At 45.4% G+C, this 26,418-nt stretch overlaps 1 protein-coding gene across 4 annotated transcripts in view; it reads right to left on the bottom strand.

The window, feature by feature from the left end:
* Positions 1 to 19,576, bottom strand: part of Insc (INSC spindle orientation adaptor protein) — a 125,682-nt gene extending 106,106 nt beyond the window's left edge. Inside the window, exon 1 of one of the 4 annotated variants that reach the window (XM_042282223.2) lies at positions 19,482 to 19,576. In XM_042282223.2, the coding sequence (XP_042138157.1) occupies positions 19,482 to 19,544 (63 nt within the window). In that variant the 5' untranslated portion in view covers positions 19,545 to 19,576. Of the gene's footprint in view, positions 1 to 7,995; positions 8,303 to 19,481 lie in introns of those variants that run through there. The other 3 variants (XM_042282216.2, XM_042282221.2, XM_006978625.4) reach the window with 3 other exon arrangements.
* Positions 19,577 to 26,418: the final 6,842 nt, after the last annotated feature.

Here is a 26,418-nt window from a genome sequence, read left to right as displayed (position 1 = left end):
CGTGTCTCCATACTGACTCAGTTCAGACCCCTGTAATTATTCCCTGTGTAATTAAAGCAACATCCTGGCTCTTTCTCCTCTAACCTCTCACATGCAAGTCTTTTTAAATAGAATCTCCTGAAAGAGGCCTTTACTGAACCACCCTCAAGCTAACATACCCATGCCCTGTTACTCTCTACATTAGGCTCAGTGGGTTATTTCTTCTCAAAAACACTAAGCATGATATTATGTTGGTTTACTGTGGAAGGAAATAGACATACATGTCTTAGCTCTGCCAAAAGACCATATACACCAATAACAAGGGCACAGGTCACCCAAAATTGGGTTTCTAAATGTCATTACACCATAAAAGAAGCCTGGGATCTTCAAAAAAATCGCTAATTCCAAGCTGGAATAAGGACGGATCAGAATGAACCCTAACTTCTTACTACATCAGATAATAAGGAAGCACTCAGAGAACCATGGAAACAAATTGAAAAGAAACAGAAGCCAGCTTATGACAGCCTCCCACTAACTGAATCTGAGATCATGTGACCATCAGAGCTTAAATAAATACAACACTTGATTCATCCAATGAATTAAAAAGATATGAGACCCCCGTGAAGGAAGAAAGGGGAAAATTGAGAGAGGAAGAAAATGAATAATCTTTCACATAATAGAATAACAATAAATAAATATAAAATAAATAAAAATTAATTCAAAATTATGACTGATATATCACTATATGTTTGATGACAAATATGGTATGTAAATATTCTCAAAATATCTCTCTATGAGTTACTTGTCAACTTAAAGAGAGGAAAACGGCGATTTCATTGTAGAAAAATTGATAGACATCACCTGAAGTGAGCAATGACAGCCTCCATCACCAGGAGCCAGACAAATCCTATTCTGGGGCTTGCTGAAATGAAGACTCAAGAGAACACAGTTGCCTGCCCAAATCATACAGCCTGACTCCAGCTATGCAGACCGCCGAGCACCCAAAATGGAGGCTATTTAATGTAGTAACTACCTGTACTGTTCAAAACAAAGGGGTCAAGAGAAATAAAGCAGAGGAGACTAACAAGGCATAATGGCTAGAAGATACAGACTAGATCTGGGAGGAAGATGGTAGAGCCACAAAGACAGTGTCGGGCTGTAATATATGATCTTTATTGTCAACTTTATTGAAACTGACATCAGCCAGGAGATACACTTCTGGGCATGTCTGTGAAGATGCTGCCAGAGAGGCTTAACTGAATAATGAAGACACCCTACATACAAAGTGTTGGGGAATATTGTTTTAAGGTGTGTTACTTTTGTTTTTGTTGCATTTGTTTAACTCTATGAAGCTGTGTCACTGTGTCTGTCCAAAACACCTGATGGTCTAATAAAGAATTGAACAGCCAATAGCAAGGCAGGAGAAAGGATGGGCAGGGCTGGCAGGCAGAGAGAATATATAGAGGGAGAAATCTGGGAGGGAAAAAAAAAAAAGGAAGTAGCCAGAGAAGGAGAAGAACTTCAGGGGCTAGCCACCCAGCTACACAGCCAGACACAGAGTAAGAAGGAAAGAAAGGTATACAGGAATAAAGAAAGATAAAGCCCCTGAGGCCAGAGGTAGATGAGTTAATTTAAGGAAGGCTGGCTAGAAATAAGCCAAGCTAAGGCCGGGCATTCATAAATAAGCATAAGCCTCCATGTGTGATTTATCTGGGAGTTGGGTGGTGGGCCCCCCAAAAGAGTAAAAACAAACAACAACAAAGGAGGAGCAGGATGAGTGCAGCACCCCACTTCTCTGCCGCTGCACTCACATCTTCACCATCCCAATAAACTACATCTCCTCAAATCATGAGCCCAAACCCCTCCCTCTCCTTCCTGAAGTTTCTGTGTCAGGACTGAGCAGCTAGGAGCGAGGTGGCTCACACAATGCAGCCCGCACTGACGGGGACTGTCCCTCCTCTAAACACACACCCAAGTACTTAGGGACACAGAGGGAGTGTCTCTCATTCATTCTGAGATCGATAACACGGAAAACTGACGTGCATTCACACAGTTAATAAAAAAAATAGTATGGTAATGTATTTATAACCATGAGATATAACTTACACAAGCAATGAGAATGCATAGATAAGTGAGAAGGATGTATCTTCATGTTATTGGAGAGAAAGGAAAGCAGAATGGTTTGAAAAAAACCATCGATCAGTTAAAAACTGGATAAAGAAAAATTTCTTATCTAGTCTTACAAATTTTAATAAAGTTTAAAATAATGTTAAAATTCAAAGTGACATAAAATAGTAAGCACCCAATAAACATTTAACAAATGAATAACTGAACTCCCATTGGACAACAACCTTTCTGTTAAAAATGTCCAGTGCCTTGCCTGTAAATATATGAAAACTACCTGGATAACTGAGCATAGCACCGTGGCCCAATACCCTTTCCAAGCTCTCCGCATAGTCTCCTGTCTCATTTCTGAACAGGAACTACTCATCCCTGTCTCACTACTGAACACCACTCGTCAGGTGGGGCTCCCCATCAGAGAGCTATTCGTCTGGTGGGTCAACCTATTGAATACTAGTTGTCACCTGCTGTATACTCCCACGGCCTCTGGTAAAGCCATTTCTACCAGCAGCTCTCAGCACACACCACAGGCTCCAGTCACCGTAACTTGAAGTCCCCCAGACTTCCAACTAAGAAAAGCTTAGTGGGGTCTGGGGAGATGACTCAGTGGATAATCACTTGCCATGCAGGCGTGAGGCCTGGGGTTTGGATCTCCAGCAGTGGTCCACATGAAAGCCAGATGGGCATGCAGCCCACTTGGAATCAGTGCTCAGGAGGTAGGGACATGGGCACACATGTGGTATGCATACCTGCACATACATGTGTCCACACACATGTGAACACAACACATATACACACGGCTTAGCGCCTTAGCACATGCTGGTCCTCCTGTTCACTTTCTGGAACTTATTATCTTTCAAGATGAAGAGCATGAGTATCCATCTCTGGAAAGGCCTCTCTGATGTACACAGCTGGAGAGGACCTGGCCTGTGTGGACCATACCCAACAGATGGGCCTCTGTGCGCTTGTCTGTCTTGTCACATGGTCAGATGATGACTTGGGGACTGGGATGCTCCTTTGTGCCTTTATCACATGCTTTGGCTGGGTCCTAACACAACAAATGGTCCCATAGTGACTCAGTACTATCTAAACTTCTAGATTTGACTCTGGGTTGTTCTTCTTCATTATCCTCAAAATATACAGAGGGGCAAGGAAAAGGAGTTTGTCTCTCATTTTACACAAAAGGAAGGAGAAACAGGGAAGGTAGAAAACACATCAAGCCCAGAGGCTGAGGAGACCTGGTATCCACCTGTCTTGCGATCTAGTGCTCTTTCATGAAGGTGGATGGGATTGGAAGCAGGGAGATTGTCTTTCGGGGTTTGTTTATTCTATGCCAAATGCTAGGTTTCTAATAACCTCCTGTTTCTCTCATCACCGATGTAATAAGACACATCCATTTTACAGGTCAGCAAACTGAGATTAGACATCAGGTCTTTCCTTCTGCCTGCAAAGCTTGTGTACTTTTCCTCTCACACTGCCAGTGTGTGCTGCACACCTCTGACTCCACTAGGACGAATGACCTGGATGAAATATGCTGTCCCACAATGGCATCTCTTAAACCAGCAGGGCCCGCAGGCCCACAATGCAGCTCACACTCTCAGACCACAGCCCACACTTCACAGGGTTTCCAAACCAAGATATTTGGTTTGTAAGACTAGCCTTCCATTTCTCCAGTGCAAACTGAACATAGTACACAATTACTCAGCCAGACTGCTGACGCCTAGGGACGCTGCATCAGACCTGGCAAAATACTGTCTGCCCAGAGACAACCTCAGGGGATCTGGGACACCCCAGAGCTTGGCACTGGGAGTACCTAGAGCTGGAGGAGAGGAGTTTGGACTGACTAGATCAGGGTGCTTTGGTGGGAGCTACATTCCAAGAACAGAGATTGTTCCGGGGAAAAATAAAACCAGAGAAGCCCAATGTTGACCACCCCATGATGTTGGCTGGGAGATCCTCACCTGACCCATGAGGCCTTCCCTCACCATGTACCCCTGTGTCCCAGGGAGTGACTATCCCCATCTGAGGCTGGGAAGGCTAGGGATGCTGCTCAGCCATGAAGCTGACGTTACCAGAGACAAGCCCTCCTTAGTCCTCTCCTAGTTAACCTGAAGGGGCAGTTTTTCCTGCTTTCAGCCTTCCAAAATGGGGAGAGTTGTCTGTTCTAGTCAGTGGCCAGTAGCCATCCACTGCAGACTTCAGAATGGGAGACCTGACAAGGAGGTATGGCTGGCTCTGACCTGGGCTTATTTGACCTAGGGATGCTTCGGTTCCCCTGTGTCTAAAAAATGCAAGTTCCCATTTCAGAAGGTATCCTAGAGGTTTCATGAAACAAAAGATTCAAAGAGCCAAAAACAGAGAACTGGCTTTTACTAGATATTAAGTGTGGGAAATTGTGAGTAGACTTCCCACTCACACATTCTGACATCCCACACCATGATCTCTTGCTGGTTGTAAGTCTGCTTACCAGGTCAAGTTTCAATGTCGGGAAGCCAACAGAGCATAACCAGGATGAATTCTCAGCAGAGATACAATCTCCACTTTGAGGTCACATTTGTCCAGAAAAGAACAGATCTACTAAACCTTACCCAGTAGCAGGCCCAGGGTATTTCCTCTTTCTTCTTCTGTGGTCAAATGCTTCTCATATAGTTAGCTTTGAACATGAGCAATGGGCAATGGTAGCAATGAGCTACCACCTTGGATGACTTAGCCCTCCTGGAGAAGCAGTCACCCACATGGGGCTTGAAAGGTCACCATCAGGCACCCTAACCACTGCCCTGTGCAAGCGTAGCTCTGGTGTGAGTTCTTTCCCAAACACATCAACCTCGACAAGTAAAACAAAATCTCAGAAAGAATTAGAGCTTTCACCAGCCTTGTGATAACTTGTGCCCTGCCCTGAGGTCTCTACCAAGTAACAAATGGCTTTCTGACTATCTGACAGACTTGAGACCCTGTTGTTAGAATCTTAAATGGTCTTTTAATAAAAATAAAAGTAAAACTGGTACCAGAGATTGGGGTAAAAGCTGAAATAGAGAAGCAGAGCAAGCCACAGCCACCACCAATTGCCTCACCAACTCCAGGAATCCTCTGACTGAAATCCTCTGAGTCGTCACCCAAAAGGGTCTCAGCTGAACTCATGCTTTATATACCTTTCTCCACCCTGCCATCACTTCCTGGGATTAAAGCGTGTGTGCCACCACTGTTTCCAGTGTGGCCTTGAACTCACATAGGTGCAGATGATCTCTGCCTCCCAAAAGTGACAGGATTAAGGGTGCATGCCACCACTATCTGGCCCCTATATCTAATCTAGTGGCTGGCTCTGCCCTCCAATCCCCAAGCAAGTTTATTAGAGTATACAATATATCACTACAGGACCCCTTCTGGAGAAAGATGGGGCTGAACACCATCCTGTGACCTCCATACTGAGGGGAGGAGGCAAGATAACCCTCAGTGAGCCCTTGCACACTCTGAACTTCCACGTTCTTCATTCCAACCTCTGTCTTCACAAGGCCTCAATCATGTGGAGGGAAGCAGGGCTCAGACCCAAGAGACACAGACCGCCCTGCAAAGCCCTGGACAAGGCAGGGTCACATGTGGAAGGGGCAGTCATGAGGCCATGGCCAGGTTTAGGGCAAGGATCAAACCCCTTTGGGCATCCAGACACTAGGGCTTTTGAGACACAGAGAGGCTGGCAGCTGAAGCCCTCAGAGCAGGGGTGCTGATCAATGCCCCAATTCATTCTAGACAATCCCCATTGTCTGAACCAGCACAGAGATAGCCATTCTCTCCACCAGCCACTAGGAAGAAAAGCCCCAAGACATGGTTACCAATCAGAGCTTGGGCACAGAAGTCACAATTGAGACATATGGATTAAAAGTAGATGAAATCTTTCCAAGTGGAATATCTCAAAAAAAAAAAGAAAGAAAGAAAGAAAGAAAGAAAGAAAGAAAGAAAGAAAGAAAGAAAGAAAGAAAGAAAGAAAGAAAGAAAGTCCAAACAATGTGGCTTCAATCTTCAGAGACTAACAGAATTCTTGATTGGTGGTTATTATTTTTATTATTATTATTATTATCATTATCATCATCATCATTTCCTTTATAGAATAGAAGTGAATTTACAGTTAGAGAAATGTAGTCTATTAGTTGTTAAAGTGGTAATCGAAACCCAAGCGATGACTCTTATTAACTTAGTAGGATCGAGCAGTGTGAAGGACTGGGAGTTTCCTAGAAGGCAGAGTGAAAAGGGAAACATGAGAGGGAAAATAGTTCCTTCTCTCTGCAGCAAACCTGCTAAGCTAGCACACCCAGCCTTTATTTATCCATCTGTAAGGGTCGGATCTATGTTTGGATCAAAGGAAAGGTAGACCCTAGTGGACCACTCCAGAAATGACTAAGCCTGGACCATTCCCCATTTCAACAGACTGAAAGGGCAGCCTTCAGGCCAAATCACAAACATGAAATCTTCCCTAACTTCCCAACCAAAGAAGCACATTGAATTTGGACAACATCATAGAAGCCTATGGAGAAGAGAATGGCCAGGGCAGAAGGGCTCTAGAAGTCATAATGAAATAATAGCCGTAAATGTAAATACCAGTCCCGGCATTTGGGGGAGCTCAGTGTTCCAAGCACTGTGATTGGTGCTCCCAATGGTCTCCACATAACTGCTGAAGGAGAGAGACAGGTGCTGAAAGGCTGTCTCCCCAGCAGCTGCATGCAGGATGACTAAAACCCAAGCACAGAAGGAATGGGTCCAGTCCGGTTCACCACACCCTCCCCAGCCCAGCCCCACAGTCCCACTGTACTTCTGCAGCAGGATGAACCGAAGTCATGAACTTGAGTCTGAGACAAGCTGCAGGTGCCGAGGGTCACTCACCTCCTCCTTGAGTCCATATCACTAAGACAGGCCTGCTCCCTCTAAATGAGCAACTGCTGTGTTTCCCACCTAGACCTTAAGGCCAAAGGGTGCTCTGTGGCTAGGCCCCATGGATGAGATACCCAAAGGCATCATGTCACCTCCTGCCTTAATCCCCAGCCAAAGCCCTCAGTGGAAAGTATTCCCCTACTGAGGCCATGTTTCTGAACCCATTTTTGTCAGAGATGCCCAATGAAGGGTACAGGAAGTAAAAGGGGGTCTAGAGGCAGATGTCAGGGTCAATTCAAGGCTGTATGGTTTTGAATATGCATTTACAACATGGATGCATGCTACACACATGCCATTCGCCGTTGGTGTACAGTCTGTGGAACGTGGCTGCACTGTTAGTGTACACGAGTGAGTGTCCCCTGTCCCCACACCCCAGTTATGAAAGTGGCCCCGTGGAGGAAGGTCCATCGAAATCTGTTCACTCTTATATTGGATGAGAGCTTTAAGCTCCAATGTGGCCCGAAGCCCTGAGAAACCAAAGCTGCCTGACCTACAAGCAAGACACCCCAGTTGAGGACAACAGCTGGGGACAAATCAGGTCACCCTAGAAAGTGTCAGCTCAGGTGTCTATTGCTCCTTATCCACCTTCTGAGCCGTCTCTCACCCTCGTCCATCATCCACACTGGCGGGTTCCCTCCCTCTCGACAACGGGGTCCCGGCCCCCACACAGAGGCACAGCTAGGCCCACCTGTGTGCCACAGACACAGCAGCCACCTTTGAGCATGCTCCAGGCCCAGCACACACACACACACACACACACACACACACACACACACACACACACACACGAGCACATGCTAGAAAATTCCTGTGCTAGACACACTCCCTTCCCCTGACACCCGCTCCTGCTCACAAACTCTCACACTGACACAATCACACCTGCTATCCTAGAGGTCATAATTATGCCGGCAGCTCCAGTCCAGCCCCAGCCCCTGAATCCAGCCACAGAGCTAGCCATCCCCTCTGCTTACTTACTCTGAGCTTACAAGGCAGAAAGCGGGTGTGTGCAGAGGCCAGCGGTGGGTGGCAGCTCACAGCAGCTGGAACTCCAGAGGCCAGGCACAAAGTGGCCGCTGGGGCCGGCGCTGCCGGAGGCTGCCTGCTGCCCCCACCCCCCAATCCCAGGCTCTTCCCTAGCGGTGCACACCCAGCTAAACGTTTGTCCTGCGCCAAGCACCGTGGCCTGAGAGGCTCTGCCGGGGAGCGAGGGCTATTTCGGAGCCCCTGGCCACAGTGGAGACCGCGCGCTGTCATCTGTGGGAGCTCTGGAATGGGGACGTGGTCGGGTCTAATTAGAGACCCGACTCACCCCTGGGCTGGGCCATCACCCGGAGCCACCAGAGCCGGCCAGGCGAGGGCGCCCACATGTGTCCCGCATGCCAACATCTGGAGAGGGGAAGGGACTGTGCTGCCACGATCAGTTTCCTGGAGCTGAAAGAAAACAGGGAGAGATTTGGGCGCAATTCACATCCCTGAGGAGGGCACAGCCTCACTGAGCAGCCCCAAATGCCAGGAATACAACAGCGTTTGTCCACTGCAGGTGCTTCCCTTTGCAAACTCAGTTACCCACTTAAGTCACCCTCCACATCACAGACCTGCCAAAAATGACAGGGGGTGTTGATGAGGCGCCTTCCCACCTCACCCTCACCCCTGGGCTCCATGTCAGATGGCTAAGTCCACAGAAGTCTGGTCCAGGACCAAAAGCTCTGGAATGCTACATTTTTAGACTGAAAGGAAGCTTCTAGTTCATTCCATCCAATGGCTTCCACCCTGCTATGACTCCCCGGAGCCTCTACCTTCCTAAAGTGCCAAGAAAAAACAGTTCTCCACCACCTGGGGCCTGATGGGAGGTTTGTGGGTTTGTTCACATTGTATGTTCAGGGAGAGCAAGCTCAGTGTCACCTCCATAGCACAATGTCCTGAGTCTCTTCCTTGATGCTAAACACTCCTGTTCGTTGCTCCAGGTTCTGGCTGGCTTGGCTGCTGCCTGGCCTTGGGCATACCACAGCTTTGACATCAAATCACTCACCTTGGCTCCCTGGGGGCTCAGGGCTCTGCAGGTGACCCAGTCATTCCCCTGGGGAGCCAATTTCTATTCCAGTCTGCTTCCACCCAGACAGCAGGACTTTGCCCCCCGCTGTGTGAGAGGACTTCAGTACCTTATCCTCAGGTCTGTTTCCTTCCCTGGAACAGGGCCGGGGCCTCTAGGGGACATCGGCTGGGTGCTGACGCTACACCACACTTTCCTCAAGTAGGCAGTTTGCAGACCTGTATCTCCATGTGCCACTGGTAGGTGAAGGGGCACGCAGATAACCTGGACTCTTGTCTCCCTCTACTACTTTCTGGCTATACCTCGGTCATGTCAACCAACTGCTCTGAGCTTTAGTTTCCCCAATTATATAACGGACTCGTCACCAGGTCTGCCTGCTCAAAGGCTTTAAAAGTCTGAAAGCTCAGGGATGTGCCGTGACCAGGAAGGCGAAAATGGTTTGTAGCATGTCAGAAGGGAGGCTTAGGTCTTAATCAGCACCCTGTTAGCAAGAGGCCTCAGAGGGCTTTTATTCTAAGTCCAATCTTGTACTTTTATTTGAAGTAAGAAGAATCATTTAGTTTGCTACATATGCTCTTTAGGCACTTCTCATTAAAGGCTTCAACCCAACCAATATACACACATGCACACCATACACATGCACACGCACACACACACACACACACACACACACACACAAATAATCACATACACAGACACATACACACACAGACACACAACACACATAACACATAAACACATACATACATACACATGCACAAATACATACATATATACACACAGACACGTATGCACATATATACCCATAAATATACACAGATACAAACATACATACACACATACAAAGATAGAGACACCCAAACACTCATATATGCACACAAACATATACCCATATACATACATACATATTTATAACATACATACACATGTGTACATGTACACAGGAACACACAAATACATACACATATACATAGCACACATACACACGTGTACACATACACTGACACACATGCATGCTCATATATATGCACACGCATGTATGCACACAAATGCATACACATACCCTTCCCAGATACCTACAACACAGCACAGCCTCCTGGACTCCTGGGCTCCCCATAAGCCCCAGTTGCCTGGACCCTCTCGGGTGGATTCACCATCTCCTGGGGGCCGCCTCATGGCCACAGTCAGGGCTGTCGTGATTCAAGTGTCCTTACAGGGGCCTCTGCAAGCAGCTCCATTCTCTCCCTGCATCCCCTTGGGCCATGGCTGATGAGACCTTCAAGGCTAATCAGGACTAAGGCTGCCCCAGGAGCTCAGAGTTAAAGTATCCTCCCTTGTGCCCTCTCCCCTCTGCCTGCTTGGCTTCCCAAGCACTGCCCTGCTTAATTCTTAATGGAAATTCCATCCCCTTTGCAGGTTCTAGCTGGCTCAGGGAGCCCAGGCATGAGCCAAACCCCACCCAGAGAGAAAGGAGCCTGCCTGGCCATATCAACACACACAGATGTTCACATATGCATGGGCAGAGCCCCAGACACAGCCACACACTGAAGGAGAGTAGAATCCCAGTGCCAAATCAGACATAGTCACACATGGTACTCACAGCTTTTGTTTCTCTAAGCCTCCTACCAGCACTAAGTTCAGTATCATCCCCATTTTATACACAAAGAAACTGAGGCAGGGGAATCAAGTAGCTCATGTGAGGCATCTGGTAATCAGCCCAACACATGAATACCAGGAGCTGTGCAAAGAGGCACATGCTCATCCCTCATACATTTTGCAACTGTAATAATTTTTTGCAGATGTTATTCCCATCGCACAGACAGGGAAGACTGGAGGCCAGGTGGCTCAAATCATCTGTCTGGCCTCACAGCTGGTGATATAAAGGGACCCCTCAGAGAATCTGAGTGAGTAATGCCCATGGGCTACTCAAAGGGCTCCCAACCCCACAGCATGAGTTCTGCCCTCCAGACCCAGATGAGGCTGGAGGAAGCCCATGGGAGCTCATAGCATGGCCGTGGAGTGTTGACATCATTGCAAACAGAGCCACGCTTCCAAGAGATGGTAGAGAGGAGGGAGGGTTCAGCAATGATGAAGGGTGACCAGCAAAGTCCTACACCTGAATCACTGAGAGAAGACAAGTACAGAAGGCAAGATCAGTGGAGTTCAACAGCTCAGAAACTCAGACACTGCTGGTTTCTGCCACACTAGCAGCATCTATACACTGGGCAAGAGATGGGCATTCTCCCGAGCACCCCTAAAAGAGCATGCCCAGGAGGGCCTGAGGACGACTTTGCATGGCAGCCTGGAGAGAGGGGTTTGTAACCCTCAATATATTTGTTAGTTACTCCAACCAAATATCGAAAGGAGCGTCCCAAGGGACAGGGGGTCATCTATTCTCACAGTATGAAGGGATGCAGTTTATTGTGGAGCAGAAGGCACAGCGGAGGACTCTGTTCACCATGGCAGGAGCTTGCAGCATGGAAGAAGCTGGTCCATGGTGGCAGCAGTGGGCAGTTGGTATTCCTCATCACCTAGCATCTTGATAGGAAAGAAAGCAGACAGGAAGTGGGACCAGACTGTAACAACCTAAGGGCCACCCCCTGGTAACCTACTTCTTCCAGTGAGGCTGTATCCCCTAAAAGTTCCACAATCTTCCAGAACAGGGATACCAGCTGGGGGCCAAGTATTCAAAACATGAGGCCAGGAGGAACCTCTCACATTCAAAACACAATGCCCCCACAATCAGATCAGGACTTGCAGTAATACAGACAGCGGCTGTAGGAACGGGAGACTCAGCCCAATCACTTACATTTCTAAAGAATTCATTTGGAGACTGCACTTAAGAACCACTGCCTTCTACAGAAATGAGAGAACGTCAGTTCAGTTCAGCTCAAATCCCAATTTCCAACTCCCAAGTAAAGAACCCACGGTCTTGAGGACTGTTAGTCCTTTCCCTTATCCAACCACCTTGCCAGCTTCTGTGTCAGCCCTGCTGACTGCTGGTTGACTTTCCTGGGCTCCCCAGTGGCCTCTGTATTTCAGCATACCTCCCCTGCCTTCCATCAGCACAGAGGTTATCAAGGTGAGACACCCACACAGAAATAGCTCCCGACCAGACAGGCTTTCAGGACTGGGGAGAGATACAAGGAATGGTGGTGGTGGCGGCTCAGCCCACAGGGAGAAGAGTTGGATCAGGATGCTGTTACTCTGTTGCAATCTCCTGCTCAGCATCCAGGAGGGATGGAGGGATAGGTACTCACAGAGGACAGGGAGAAGTGCATATGGACACAGAGTTGCAGACAGACTAGAATGGACACACTGATACCATAGAAATCTGGTCCCTTCTTGGAGTTCCTAATCTCATTAATAAAAAGAATTTAAGAATGAATTCAACAGAAGTTTGGAACAATTATTTTTTTATGGTTTAAAAGAAAGAAGAAGAAAAACAAACAAAAATACATGACAGACAATCTGTAAATCTCATCAGCTTCTCAGAGAATAATGGATGAGAGAAGGAAAGGAGGCATGCTATTTGAGTTGCCAGCATGGAAGGAAGTCTGCCACACAGCATCAGGCAGTGGGAAGAGGAGCTTTAGAGAAAGAACAAGGAAACCCAGAGTATGAGAAAAGGCAGCCTTAGGTTCTGGCCAGCTTCCAAAAGAAAGAGACAGAAAAAATTAAAAGTTTATTCAGGAAGGTGGGCAGAGCAGCCAAGCCTCATGGCTGTGTTGTAGAGACTGTGTTGGGAGACAGGAATTCTGGGAAGGAAAAAAATATACTATCTCATTAAAGGAATAATTATTTCTCCTATCTCTTCCGCATAGCCTGAGGTGAAACCACCTTCCTGAGAGGTGTTCCCTTGACCAGGTCATTAACCCTCTCAAATTAGAATGTTAGGTCTCCACCCAGGCCCAGGATTCCATTCTCTTGGGCAGAAGGTGTTTTTTTGTTTTTTGGTTTTGGGTTGTTTTTTTGTTTTTTTTTTTTTTTTAAACTGGGCCTTTAATGCTGTTCTAGCAGCAGCTCTGAATCCCTAGATTAACAGCCAATCAATCTCTCCAGCTCTGCACTTCTTCAAGAGGGAATAGTTGCCCAACTTCCATCACCAGTGTGAGAACCTGTCATTTAATCAGAATGGAGAAATGAGAAGATCCTCTGAAATCTCCAGCCTGGGTGTTAGAATTCTAAAACCTAGTGAATGGCAAAAGAAATAAAAAGGAAAGGACCTGACTGCTCTTAGGTGTGGTGGAGGAGAAAGTTAATTATAGATAAAAGGGAGAACATAGCCAGAGGCAAGGACAGCTGGGAGTGTCCAGAGTTTATATGACCCTGACTGAGCTGGGCCATGTAGGGGGAGGGGGAGGAAGAGAGGAGAGAGGGGAACAGGTGCAGCTGCTAAGAGAGCGATAATATGAAAGGGGCAGGTAACCAAGATGTCTGGATTATATAGGGAAGAGCAGCCCAGTCCCCTGGACTGGGGAGTTTGGGGTAGGAGGTAGGGTATGCAAGCCAGGAGGACCCTGTAACAGGTAGGGACTGAGGGATGCTGGGAGAACCTGATGGCCAGACTGGCTTTGATATGTTAAATAGGTACCTCAGCCACTTATCCTGAGGTTTGAGACTTAACACCTAGGTCTCCTCAGAGGTTCAGAGTCAGCATAGGGATGGTGACCTGGAGTCCACATATACACCTCTTTACAGTGAGAAAGACACTAACTTTCTTATAGGCAGAGATCTGAGTCCAAAGAGAATCTGCTTAGATTTCCAGGTTCTTGTACCTCAAAATAAGGAATTTGACCAGGGTTACATGGATAGTGATGGAAAGAGAGAGTTTGTGGGGAAAATGAAGGAACAAAGGAAGGAGGGAGGGAGGGAGAGAGGAAAGGAGGAAGGGAAGAAGGGAGGAAGGAAAGAAGGAAGGAAGGAAGGAAGGAAGGAAGGAAGGAAGGAAGGAAGGAAGGAAGGAAGGAAGGAAGGAAGGGCTCCTGAGAGGGCCTCAGAGCTAGAAGAGGAGCTCTGAAAGGCTTGGTGAGCTTTTAAATGCTCATTTACATACTGCCTGTTTTCTCTTGGAAATCCTCTCTCCTAGACTATTTTGTTATAGGTGGTCCTAGTGCTGATGGGTTTTAGATCTTTCTTCTCTCTCTCTCTCTCTCTCTCTCTCTCTCTCTCTCTCTCTCTCTCTCTCTCTCTCTCTCTCTCCCCTCTCTTTCCCTCCCTCCCTCTCTCCCTCTCTGCCCCTCATCCTTCCCTCCCCCTCCACAAGCCTTAACCTCCTGCCAGGATTTCACATTCTTAGCTTGAACTTGGCCATGGTAGGAGTATTTATTTACACCACAAACCTGGACAAATACTGTTTAGTCTCACTCTGTTTAGTTGTGCTTTGGAAAGCCTGTTATTAACCACTCACTGGCTCCACATTGGGCGTGCAGGTCTTGGTTTTCAAGCACCCCATATAATTCTGATGCAGGCTAACTTTGAGAGCCGAGGATCTACAAAGATATTTTATCTCAAATCCTCCATTTGACAGATAGGGAAACTGAGGCTTGGTGAGAGGAAATGTCTCAGCCAAGGTCACTGTGGCAGGCCGTTTGTGTGATCAGGACAGTAGGGCTGATGGTGGCTCCTGAGTGATTCCATAGCTCTGGAGGGAGGCCTGAGAACTTCCCTGTCTGATGGAGTGCAGGCCGCTCTGAAAACCACCATTGCAGAGTTGCATATGTGAGTGATCGCTCACCATTGGGCATCGTTCTGATGTCAGGACATAGTGGAGAGAAAATGGAAATGGCAGGTATTCTGGGTTCTTCTTTTCACTAACTGGCTCTGTCTGCAGTTCAGAGGGTGAGGGTTAAAGTGATGCTTTAACAAGCCTTCCAGATAATCTTTGAGTGACACTTCTGTAGCAGGAGAGGCTGTAGCTTCTGCCTCATAAATAATGGCTCAGAGACAGTTCAGGTCAGAGAAGAAAGACCCACCGGGTGCAAGGCCAGCACAGATAGCCAATAACCTACCCAACTTATTTAACCCTGTGTCCTCATGGCCATAGGCTAAGCAGTGGCCCCGAGTCCTAAGCTCTGACAGGATCCATTCCTCAGAAATCTAAGGGCAACACCTTTCTGGAAACAGCAGGACCACAACAGCAGACACAAGCAGAGGAGATGCTACGTCTGACTGGCTACATACTTAATGAGGGGTCACTGGGTGGACCTTCCCTGGCCCTTTTGCTCATTCTGTTTGGTCTGGGGACAGCTTTAGGTGTCCTGTCCTGATTCTAGAAGTTACTTTGGTCTCACCAACACTGAGTCCAGCATTTCCTGTTTCTCATGTTCCCCAGGTCCAGGGGAAAGAGTAACTGAAGTAATGAGGTCTGCTCACATCACATCCACAGTCAGGAGTAGAGAAAGGGGGCTGGAAAGATGGTTCAGAAGTCAAGAGTGCTTGCTATTCTTACAGAGGACCAGAGTTTAGTTCCAGCACTGAGGTTGAGTGTCTCACACTGCTTTACCCCAACTCCCAAAATCCCAACACCCTTCTGATCTCTGTAGAGCCTCCCAGGCACATAGACACACAGACACACACACAGACACAAACACACAAACAGACACACACACACACACACACACACACACACACACACAATAAAGCCAATCATTAAAAAGAGCAAAGAGAGGACTATTTGAATAATTCAAAAAGCATTAATGTCAACCCTATGAACCATTATTAGAATGGATGGATGACTATCCAAAAAGGATCTCTCTCACGGAAAAGATTTTCTTTCCTACAAATCCCAGAACTTTGTAGGAAAGAAAAAAATTAAATTCCATGAAATTAGCACTACCCATAGTTTGAAAGGTCTGCCCTCCAGAGCTTACTCATGTCTAATCCCCATAAGAATGTGGAGGGGGCCTGGGGAGGAGCCTCGGTGTTTACTGTTCAAATCCCCAGAACTTCTGTAAAGCCAGGTGCAATAGCCTGCTCTCTAAACCTACAGTGGGGTGAAGATGGACTCTTAAGAAGCTCAGGGACCAGCTAGCCTGGAGTACACAGTGGCAAACAACTACAGAGACCATAGCTCAAACAAGGTGGCAGCAAGGATCAGCACCTGAGGTTGTTCTCTGACTTCTACATGTGTACCACGGTACATATGTGCCTACACCCACACATACAAACACATACACACATGGGCACACGTCATAAACTCACAGATGTACAAGTTTCAATCTAGAACACTAAGACCATCCAAGGATAAGAACATTCCCAAACAACTTGCTACTTCAGAACATGGTGACTTCACTAACTGAACGAAACTTAGCTTATTAGGTGTTAAGTAATGAAGGCCTGGCATTATGTACATCATTTAGGATGCAACTGTGATTAGGGCAAAGTTGGACCTTGGGATGTTCATAGATCAGTGGTAGAGAAAGATCTGGTGCTCAGAGAGTTAGGAGCATAGAAGATTTGCTATGCCAACCACTGAAAGAAGAGCACATATGCAGATGACTCTAGGTGCAGGGATATAGGGAAAATCTGTGAGGACTCTGCTCTGATGGATGCCAATGAACTAGAAAGCAATAATATGGGTAATGGAAGAGGTCAGGGATGAGGAGACAGCAGTAGACAGAAGTAAATGGCAAAGTGAATGACTACAGACATGTTAATATGACAATATGATTTCCAAGCAGCATTAAAGGCCTAATTAAGGCTCTTGGACTCTGGAGTTTTAAAATGAGATAATCAATATGACTATGTGTTTATCTTCAGTCTTGAAGGTCCTTAGTCCATATGCTAAAACCTTCTCTAGCACAGTCTGAAGGTAGACGCCACCAGTGATGGCTTGGTTATCACTTTCTGAGACCCCATACTACCATAAGTAGACATGACTGTAACAAAGTGCTTCCTTGTTGAGTTGGCTTTGCTCTGTAGTCTGTCCTGCTTACACATGGATTGGAGGGCTTATTGCTGGTGGCTGTTTTCTGTGTTGCTCCATCTCTTTCTAAATCTGGTCATTCAGAAATGCGTTAAAACTGTGACCACATATCCAAACGGTGAGGCTGGAGCATGCAGGAACAACTCCACTACACAAGTAGGAATGTAAAATGGTGCGTTACCTCTAAGCCTTTGACTGTGCAATCCCACTACCAGAAAAGACAAAACATGGTATCACATTAGATATAAATTAAGAGGATCTTAGATTGTATCCAATTGCATTCTCTAAAGGGATAAGTGTGAATACTTTGGACTAATTTTGCTCCACATATGATTATTACAGCACTTTTATGAATGTCTGGAAACAATTTCCATATGTAAAAGTGACTAACTAAGTGCTGGCACATTTATTTAATAGAATGTGAAATAGAAATTTTTAAAAATGGACCAGTAGAAGAACACAATGGAACAGAGAAAAATGTACCCTGGGGAGGGGAGTGTCTTAGGTTCTTCTATTGCTGGATAGACTACTCCAACAAAAGCAACCAAGGGAGAGAGGGTTTGTTCTGGCTCACGATTTAAGGCATGATGAATTATGCTGGGGAGGTGAGGGCAGCAGGAGGTTACAGCAGCTGATTGCTTCATATCCACAGTCAGGAGACAGAAGTGATGCATGCCTCTGCTGCTCTGCCTGCTTCCTCCCCTTACACAGTCCAGGATCCTAGGCAGGGAATGGTGCCACCCACAGTGAGCAGGGCTTACCGGCATCTATGAGGGTAACTGAGTTAATCCCCACAGGCATTCCCAGAGTCCCATTTCCCAGGTGACTCCAGATTCTGTCAAGTTGACAGTTAACACCACCATCACAGGCAGATTTCAAAGAAGCAACTTTGATCTGATTTATTTTATTTATTTATTTATTCATTTATTTATTATTATTTTATTTATTTATTTATTTTTGGTTTTTCAAGACAGGGTTTCTCTGTATAGCTTTGTGCCTTTCCTGGATCTCGCTCTGTAGACCAAGCTGGCCTCGAACTTTCAGAGATCCACCTGCCTCTGCCTCCCAAGTGCTGGGATTAAAGGCGTGTGCCACCACTGCCCAGCCTGATCTATTTTATAAATATGTACATAAGATTTAAAAAAAAAAAAAAAAACTTCCTTCACACCCTTAAATGCTGCAAAGATGGTTCTTTACATTTTTCTTTATTTTATTGATAACTAACAGGTAATAATTGTACAAATTCATATTGTTTAGCAAAACAATCCAATATCCTGATACACTTATGCACGTGTGATGTCAAATCATGGTAACTCACACATCCAGCGCCCTTAGTGTTTATTTCTTTATAGCACGGCATTCATACACACAGAGTGACAGTGCCAGCCATGCCCACTGTGGGACCGCAGCAGAAGTCATCCCTCTGTGTGACCGTAGCCTCACACCCTCGACCAGCTTCCCCCATCTCCCTCTGTGATAGCCATCGCTCTGCTCTTAACTTCATGAGATCAGCCTTTTGAAGACCCCATGTGTGACTGGAGGCATGTGGTACTTGTCTTTCCATGTGTGTCTAACTTCATTTTATGTCAAGTCCTCTAGATTGATCCATGTTGTCACAAATAACAAGATCTCATGCTTTTGTGGCTGGATAGTGTCTCCTCGTCTGTGCACCTCTTTATCTTCTCGTGCTGATGGACACGTAGGCTGGTTCAGAGCTTTGCTAGAGGAGCAGTACTGCAGTGCACAGAGGCGCAAATCTTTCCAACACACTGACTTCATTTCCTTTGGATATGCACCCAGGAGTTGAGTTACTGGGACACAGCGTACTTATATTTTTAAGGAACCTCTGCACTTTTCTGTAATGGTTCTACCAATTTACATCTTTTCCAACAGTTACACAAAACTGTTAATGGTTGCTTTCTGTAGGTGGTGTGATAACTAAACAACAGATGGTTTTTCTTTCTTCTAATTTTTCCATTCTGCATATCAAATATGTATTGCTTTATCACTAGAAAACCAAATCCTTTTTTACTGAAAAGCAAACCTTACTAGCACTTCATCACTCAATCAAGACTAACTCTTCCACAATCACTCCCCAACCCCAATCAGGAGGTCACTAAGTCTCCTCTGAGTTCAGACAGCCGCCAGACATAACAAGCCTTAGTGAGACACCCTCAGGAAGATGAGCAGTCCTGTCAAAATGTAGGGACTGCATCCATTTCCCTGAGGCACCCCACCCCTGCGTCCCTCCACTTCTGTCCCAGCCTTTGTCCTTTGGGGAAATCAAGACTGCAACCTAGTAGTCTCACTGCCACTGCCACTAACCTCTTTTTCACGTATCCCCAGCTTCTCAAGCAAAGCCTCTCAGAGAAGAGTAACCACCCGGCTTCCCTCTTCCCTAAACATTCCCATCTGCCATCATAATCCTGAGCCCCTTTGGGAGAAAACTGCCTCTGGAAGGGGACACAGTTACTTCAAACTTACAGGAGTAGGAAGATTTAGAGATGAATCTGGGAGACTTGTTTTCCACCCTCCAGGGAAGAGCATCCTGGTAAAGCAAGCTGAAGCGATGCTTGATGCGCCCCCTGGTGGAAAAAAAGCTGTAAATGAGGAGGGAGGCTCTTTTAAGATGCCACCAATCCCCAAAGCTTTCATTTTTAAAAGTCCTCTCCCGTGTCTTTTAAAATTCCACCTATATCTCACATTAAATACAATCTCTATACAACGACATAATAGTTTGAGTAAAGTAAATCCATGAATGTGTAAACATTCACATAACTCCAATAAAACATGCTTGGTAAATGCAAACATTTTCATGAGTCTCTGAAAAGAACTTAGACACTTGGTTCAGAGTGTCAATATCTGAGGAAAGAGAAGTTCACACATCAACCTCGTAGTGAGGTTTGCACCCTTCCTTAACCTGGGTGACAAAGAGACATCAGGAGTGGGGACTAGCAAGGTGACCACAGACTGGTTTGGGGAAGGCCCACAGCAATGGAGCTGTGCTCTGGGCAAAGACAGACTGGTTCCTGGGAAGGCATGAAGCATGCTTCTGCAAATCCCTGTCAGTTTTTATACCCAGCTCACATAGAACATAGCCTCTCCTCCAGACAGCAGAGATCATGGGAGAACAGGGAACAGCTTCTGCCTTGAGGGATTAGCCAGCCTGATAAGAAATACTGCATCCAACACAAAGGAAAACTAAGATAACCCATGAAGGACTGGGTGATCCAACTCCTGGATGTGGCTCAAATTATGAGAAATCAGAGAAGAGAGCTTTTTCTTTTTCTAGCCTCTTAAATACTTTAATACATAGTTCAATAAACTAAAAAAGGAGTTGAATATTTTCATTGTAAAGAAATGGTCAGCACTTGAGGAGACAGTTATGTTTAACTAGATTGAAACATTATACAATACATTGATGTATTAAAACATCTCAAGGTATTCCACTAGTCTGTACAATTTTGTGTTTTGTATATTAGTTTATAAAGAAAGTTAATTTAAATTAAAAATTAATGAGGAGCACATATTCCAAATGTTCATCTTTTCCTCTGCTCTGGTTCTTAGAGGGAGCACTCATTAGATCTTTTTGTATTTGTTCTGATCTCAATGACTCCTACTCAAACTTTAATAATGCTCACAACCCAGGAACTCAGCATAGCTCTTTCAGAGCCATGGGTTACTTCAGTCCCTTGGAAGTCCCTCAATTTTATATAAATCCAGAGATACCATCCTGCTGAGGATGAAGCTGATACAGTGGACATTAAACATATTTCCCCACTAGCACTCTAATAGGAATTTGGAAGGCTCCTGTTGTGTAGCCCTCATAAAAGAGAAAGCCTGCTGCTCACAGTGGAAGCTGGAAGACGACATTATCCTGGCTAACCCAGCACACTGGAAATAAGCACAAGCCGTGGCCTCCATGCTCCCCCAGGACTCTGCATCTTGAGTATATAGCATGAGTGTTTATATGGTGACATCAGTACACATACCTCTTCTAAGTAATTTTTAAAGCAACTTTCCAAGTTCTAAGAAATATATTACTGAAATATTAGTTGGATTTAGTTGCAGGATAGTCAACATCTTTAAACTACTGAAGCTTTCCATCCATGTGTATGTCTCTTCTCTTATTTTTTGTTGTTGTTGTTTTGTTTTGTTTTTTGAGACAAGGTCTCACTATGCATACCTGGCTGTCCTGGAACTTATTACATAGACCAAGCTGGCCCCAAACTCACATAGATCTGCCCATCTCTGCCTCCTGAGTGCTGGGCTTTAAAGCATACACCACCACTCCTGGCAATTTAGCTATTTTTAATGGCTCTGAGTAAAATACAATGTTTTAAACAAATAAAAGGCACCCAAGCAAGTTGGAAAGAACTAAAGAATTAAAACTACCTTTATTGTAGATGTGGAGCAAAGGGAACACTCCTCCATTGCTGATGGAGTACAAACTTGTACAGCCTCTATGGAAATCAATATGGCAGTTCCTCAGAAAATTGAGAATCAATCTACCTCAAGACCTAGTTATACCATTCTTGAGTGTATACCCAAAGAATGCTCCATCATACCACAAGGACACTTCCTCAACTATGTTCATAATAGCTTTATTCTTAATATCAAGGAACTAGAAACAACTTAGATGTCCCTCAACAGAAGCCTGGATAAAGAAAATGTGGTACATTTACACACCGGAGTATTACTCAACTATTAAAAACAATGACATCATGAAATTTGCAGGCAAATGGATGGAGCTAGAACAAATCATTCTGAGTGACGTAACACAGACTCAGAAGGCTCAAGGGGAAAGCTCATGAATCTCCATGGAAGAGGAAACAAAATAGATTTTGCAAGTGACTGGGGGTGTGTGGAGATGGAAATAGGAGGGATCAGGCTGGGGGGTGCGTGGAGGAAGAGAGTACTGGGAGAGACAGCTGGAATTGGGAGATATTTGGGGGCATCTGGAAACATAGTGCAGTGGAAACTCCCTGAAATCTTCAAGAGTGACCCTATTAAAGAATTCTAGTAGTTGGGGATACAGTGTCTGAACTAGCCATTGTCTATAACCAGGCAAGGCTTCCAGTGGAAGGATTGGGCCACCAGCCCAGCCACAAAACCTTTGACCTATAATTTGTCATGCCTGCAAGATATGCTGGGGTAAAGGTGGAACAGAATTTATTTGTACAAGTGGCCAACCAATGACTGGTCCAACTTAAGGCCCATGCCATGAGAGAGAGCACACACCTGACACTGACTGGATGGCCAGGAATCAGAGACCCAGGATAGAACCAAACATGACTGGGGAAAAAATTTGATGAAATGATTACTAATGATATTCTAGATTGGTGCCTAGTCCAATAGTCATCAAAGAGGTGTTATGCAGCAACTGATGGGAGCAGATGCAGAGACCCACAGCCAAGCACTAGATGGAGCCAGGGGAACCCCACAAAAGATCAAGGGGAATGATTGCAGGAGACAAAGGAGTTGAAGACACAAGAATGCAGCCCACAGAATCAACTAAATAGGCTCAAAGGTGATCTCAGAGACTGAAGTGACCATCATGGACCTGTATAGGTCTGAGCTAGGTCCTCTGCATAGAAGTTATGATTTTATAGCTGGGTGTTCTTGTGGGACTCTGAGCAGTGGGAGTGGGGGAGGGAGTGCCTCTGACTTTTTGCCTGCCCTTGGGGCCCTTTTCCTCCTACTAGGTTACCTTGTCCAGCCTTGCTGTAAGTGTTTGTGCCTAGTATTATTGTAACTTGTTGATATTGGTTGATATTCCTGGGAGACCTGTTCTTTTTTTCTAAAGCAGAGCAGAGGAGGAATGGATCTGAGGGAGAGCGGAGGTTGTGGGCGTGGCAAGAGTAGAGGGAGGGGAAACTGCAGTTGGGATGTAACATATGAGAGAAGAATAAGAGAAAAAATATGAAAAGAAAAAAAGAAATGAGAGGTGAATGAAAAAAAGAAATAAAAAAGGAAGGCCTGGGCCGGGCGGTAGTGGCGCACGCCTTTAATCCCAGCACTCGGGAGGCAGAGGCAGGCGGATCTCTGTGAGTTCGAGGCCAGCCTGGGCTACCAAGTGAGTCCCAGGAAAGGAGCAAAGCTACACAGAGAAACCTTGTCTCGAAAAATAAAAAAATAAATAAAAAATAAAATAAAAAAGGGAGGACCTGACTGCTCCTAGATATGTGGAAGAGGTTTATTGTAGATAAAAGGGAGAGCATAGCTGGAGGCAGGGAGAGCTGGGAGAGTCCAGAGTGGACACAACCAGACTGAGCCATGTGAGGAGAGGGGGTAAGGGAGAGGGGGAGCCAGACCTAGAGGCCAGGAAGGTAAAGAGTAGACAAAGGGGCCAGGTAACCAAAATGGTTGGATTATATAGGGAAGGAAGCTGGGGGGAGTGAGAGGGGAGCCCAGCCCATTAGCTCCGCTAAAGAAATTGAGGTTAGGGGGCAGGGTATGCTAACCAGGAGGAAACAGTTAGGGACTGAGGGAAGCTGCGAGAACAGGGTGGCCAGGTCTAACAAGCTAAGTGGGCACCTTAGCCGTTTGACTTGGGTTTGAGACCCAACAAGAAGAAGGTCAGCTTAAAAGAAAAAATAAAATAGAATTGACTCAATGAGCAGAAAATGTGTGTACACAGAAAATCCTCAGAGGAGTGTGTCACATCTTGGCCTTTTGGCTAGGATCAAGTGTAGAAAAAAATGGCAAAGAAACTACAGAAACCAGTGCAATGAGTACATGAGCTTTGCACAGTCAGAACTCAAGGTCAGTCTTTCGTAATGTCTTACACTAGCCATGAAGACCCAGAAACTTAGAGAAATCTAAGTACCACTTCTTTAGCACCAAAAATACAATTACAAATCTAACAAGATCTTCATGCCAAAAATAAAAAGTTACTAATGGAAGAAATCAAAGCTCTAAGTAGCTGGAATTCTGAGGTGCTTGTGAGTCAGTCGACTTAAGCTGGTCCTCCTTACACTGAGCTTCTAATCTAACAGAACTCACAATCAAATTCTCCCCAGAAGTGTTGTAGAGACCTACAAGCGGACTCCAGGATGTGTCAGGAAAGAGGAATGATCTAAAATAGCCAAAATACTTTTGAAAGTGTTATCAGTGTTGAATAAACCCAGGTGCCTGACTTGCACTCTAGCTCAAATCCTGCAGGATGACGATGGTGGTAGTTATGGCAAAATGGTGGCCAAATATCAAGGAGCCCAAACTGGGAATCCAGAGACACAACTTCACAAACACAACAAGGGACAAAGTATTCTGTGAAGGAAAAGAATGCAGACTCAAGACTTCATATTAATTGCACTGATGACTGTTATGGAATATTTGTGTACACTATAAAGATGTGTCTCTGCCTAAGGCACCTTCTGATTAGTTTAATAAAGAGCAGAATGACCAATAGTTTGGCGAGAGAGAATAGGTGGGACTTCTGAGGAGAGAGATGAACTCAGGATGAAGCTACACAGCTTGAGAAAGGTGTTAGGGAGACACTGAAGAAGATGGTCATATGGTACAGAGGAGAGGTAACTGAGCCTTGTAGCAGAACACAGATTAATAGGAACAGGTTAATTTAATTTATAAGAACTATGTGGGGAAAAGCCTAAGCTAAAGCCAAGCTTTCATAATTAATAATAGGTCTCCATGTCATTATTGGGCTGGCGGTCCCAGTGAGAAAGTTCTAATACAGACAACATTCTGGAGGAGTCAAGTCCATAGAGATGGATCAGCAGAGACTGTGGTTGAGGGAGCAACTGAGTGCAGAGGGGAGCAGGAGTCTTTGGTAAGTGATGTAATTGCTTTATGTCCTCGTTGTGCTGACTCCATGGCTCAATGATTTGCTCCCAGAACTACACACCAAAATGAATGAACTTTTCAATATGTAAATATAAAATCACATATCTGAAATGAGATCCTGGGGCTGGGACTCTGCCAGATACATTTTGTTTTGCCAGCTAGACCCCTTTAGACTCTCTCACTTGGAGTTCCTAAAAGGACATCAGAAGCCAAAACCAAGAAGGATCTGATCTGGCTCCTTCTAATTTCAATTTCTGTTTCTGTCAGCATCACTCACACACTGATTTACTCTGACAGCCAAGGTGTTTCCAATCCCTAGCTTGGTTTAGTTTTTCTGAATTCCTAGCACGTTCTGGATGCACCTCCTCCCCTGCCCACCTATAGGATATCTGCATTTGTACTCTTAAAACAGCCTTACATTGTGGGAGTCTGTGGGAGACCAGCTCCAACTTGCTCCCATGCATCGAAGGGTTCTTGGGTGGAGGAAAGAAGAATGAGGAAATGATAGAAAGAGAAGATAAGAAAGACAGAGACACAGGATAACTTCGGGTGGGCACTGGATCAATACCCAGCCGCCCAAAGCTTTATTCAAAAGGGCTTTTTATGGTATGCCAAGGGAAGAGGCAAAAGACCTCCCCCTTGCAAGATCAAAGCACACCATACAACCAAGTGTAGACCCTTCCAAACACCTGGTAAACATGCCACCCGTGGCCAAATCATCTACTTATGCAGCCCTGCTGGGTAAAGCAAGCTCAGATTCTCTGACCCTGAGTAAGGTCTCACTAGGAAGCCTCTGTGGGCCACCACATCACATCACCCCAGCACCCAACCAAGAGATACTGGAGTCTGCTAATTTCCCTTCTCAGTGGTTTAAGAAACCTTCTCCAAGCTTCTCAGTTCTCCTTCATCTAGCCCATAGATGGTAACCAGTATACTCCATACTCTCTTTGGTCTTTTCTGTACTCTAACAGCTATGTGTGCCATTGTTATATTAAACATTAAATATTTCCAGTTAAAATGACCAATGTAATTTGTTTTTTAAGCTAGAACTTGACTGATAGAAATCCAAAGTCTTTTATGGGACCTACGGAATCCTGCATGTTCAGTCACCCCATTTCATCTCTGGACTCATCAGTTTCTTCTACATCACTTACTCTATGTCTGCCTGCCAATTCACAGAAACTGCCTGCATGTTAACCTCACCACAACAATGGAGGAAACTATTGCACACATAACCTCGTCTCTCTCTCTCTCATGCCAATAAGTTGCAAGAGTTAAACAGATGGAAAGGAACTTCAATGTCAAATGGGCCATAAGGTATGAACCAGAGCAATACAAAGACTCAACATCAGCCAAGATATTATACGTAGATGTATAAAGAGCTGGGGAAGGTTAAACCATTACTGCATGTGTGAGAGTAAAGAATTAAGAAATAACAAATGTACTAATTTTCCTTGCTAAATAGGCATTGGTTATGTTCAGCATCTTTCCCATTTAAAAAAAAATACATGGTAAAAGCCTTATAGATACACTGATACAGTAATAGATTGGGTAGAAGAAACGGATTGTAGATGTAGCAACACTACTTTTGATTTTTCTTGAAAGTAAGGGGTACAAC

This window comes from Peromyscus maniculatus, chromosome 1 (assembly GCF_049852395.1).
Source record: "Peromyscus maniculatus bairdii isolate BWxNUB_F1_BW_parent chromosome 1, HU_Pman_BW_mat_3.1, whole genome shotgun sequence".
In the NCBI taxonomy this organism is placed as follows: domain Eukaryota; kingdom Metazoa; phylum Chordata; class Mammalia; order Rodentia; family Cricetidae; genus Peromyscus; species Peromyscus maniculatus.
Note: the sequence above shows the minus strand (reverse complement) of the source record. Positions and strands in the feature narration are given on the sequence as shown.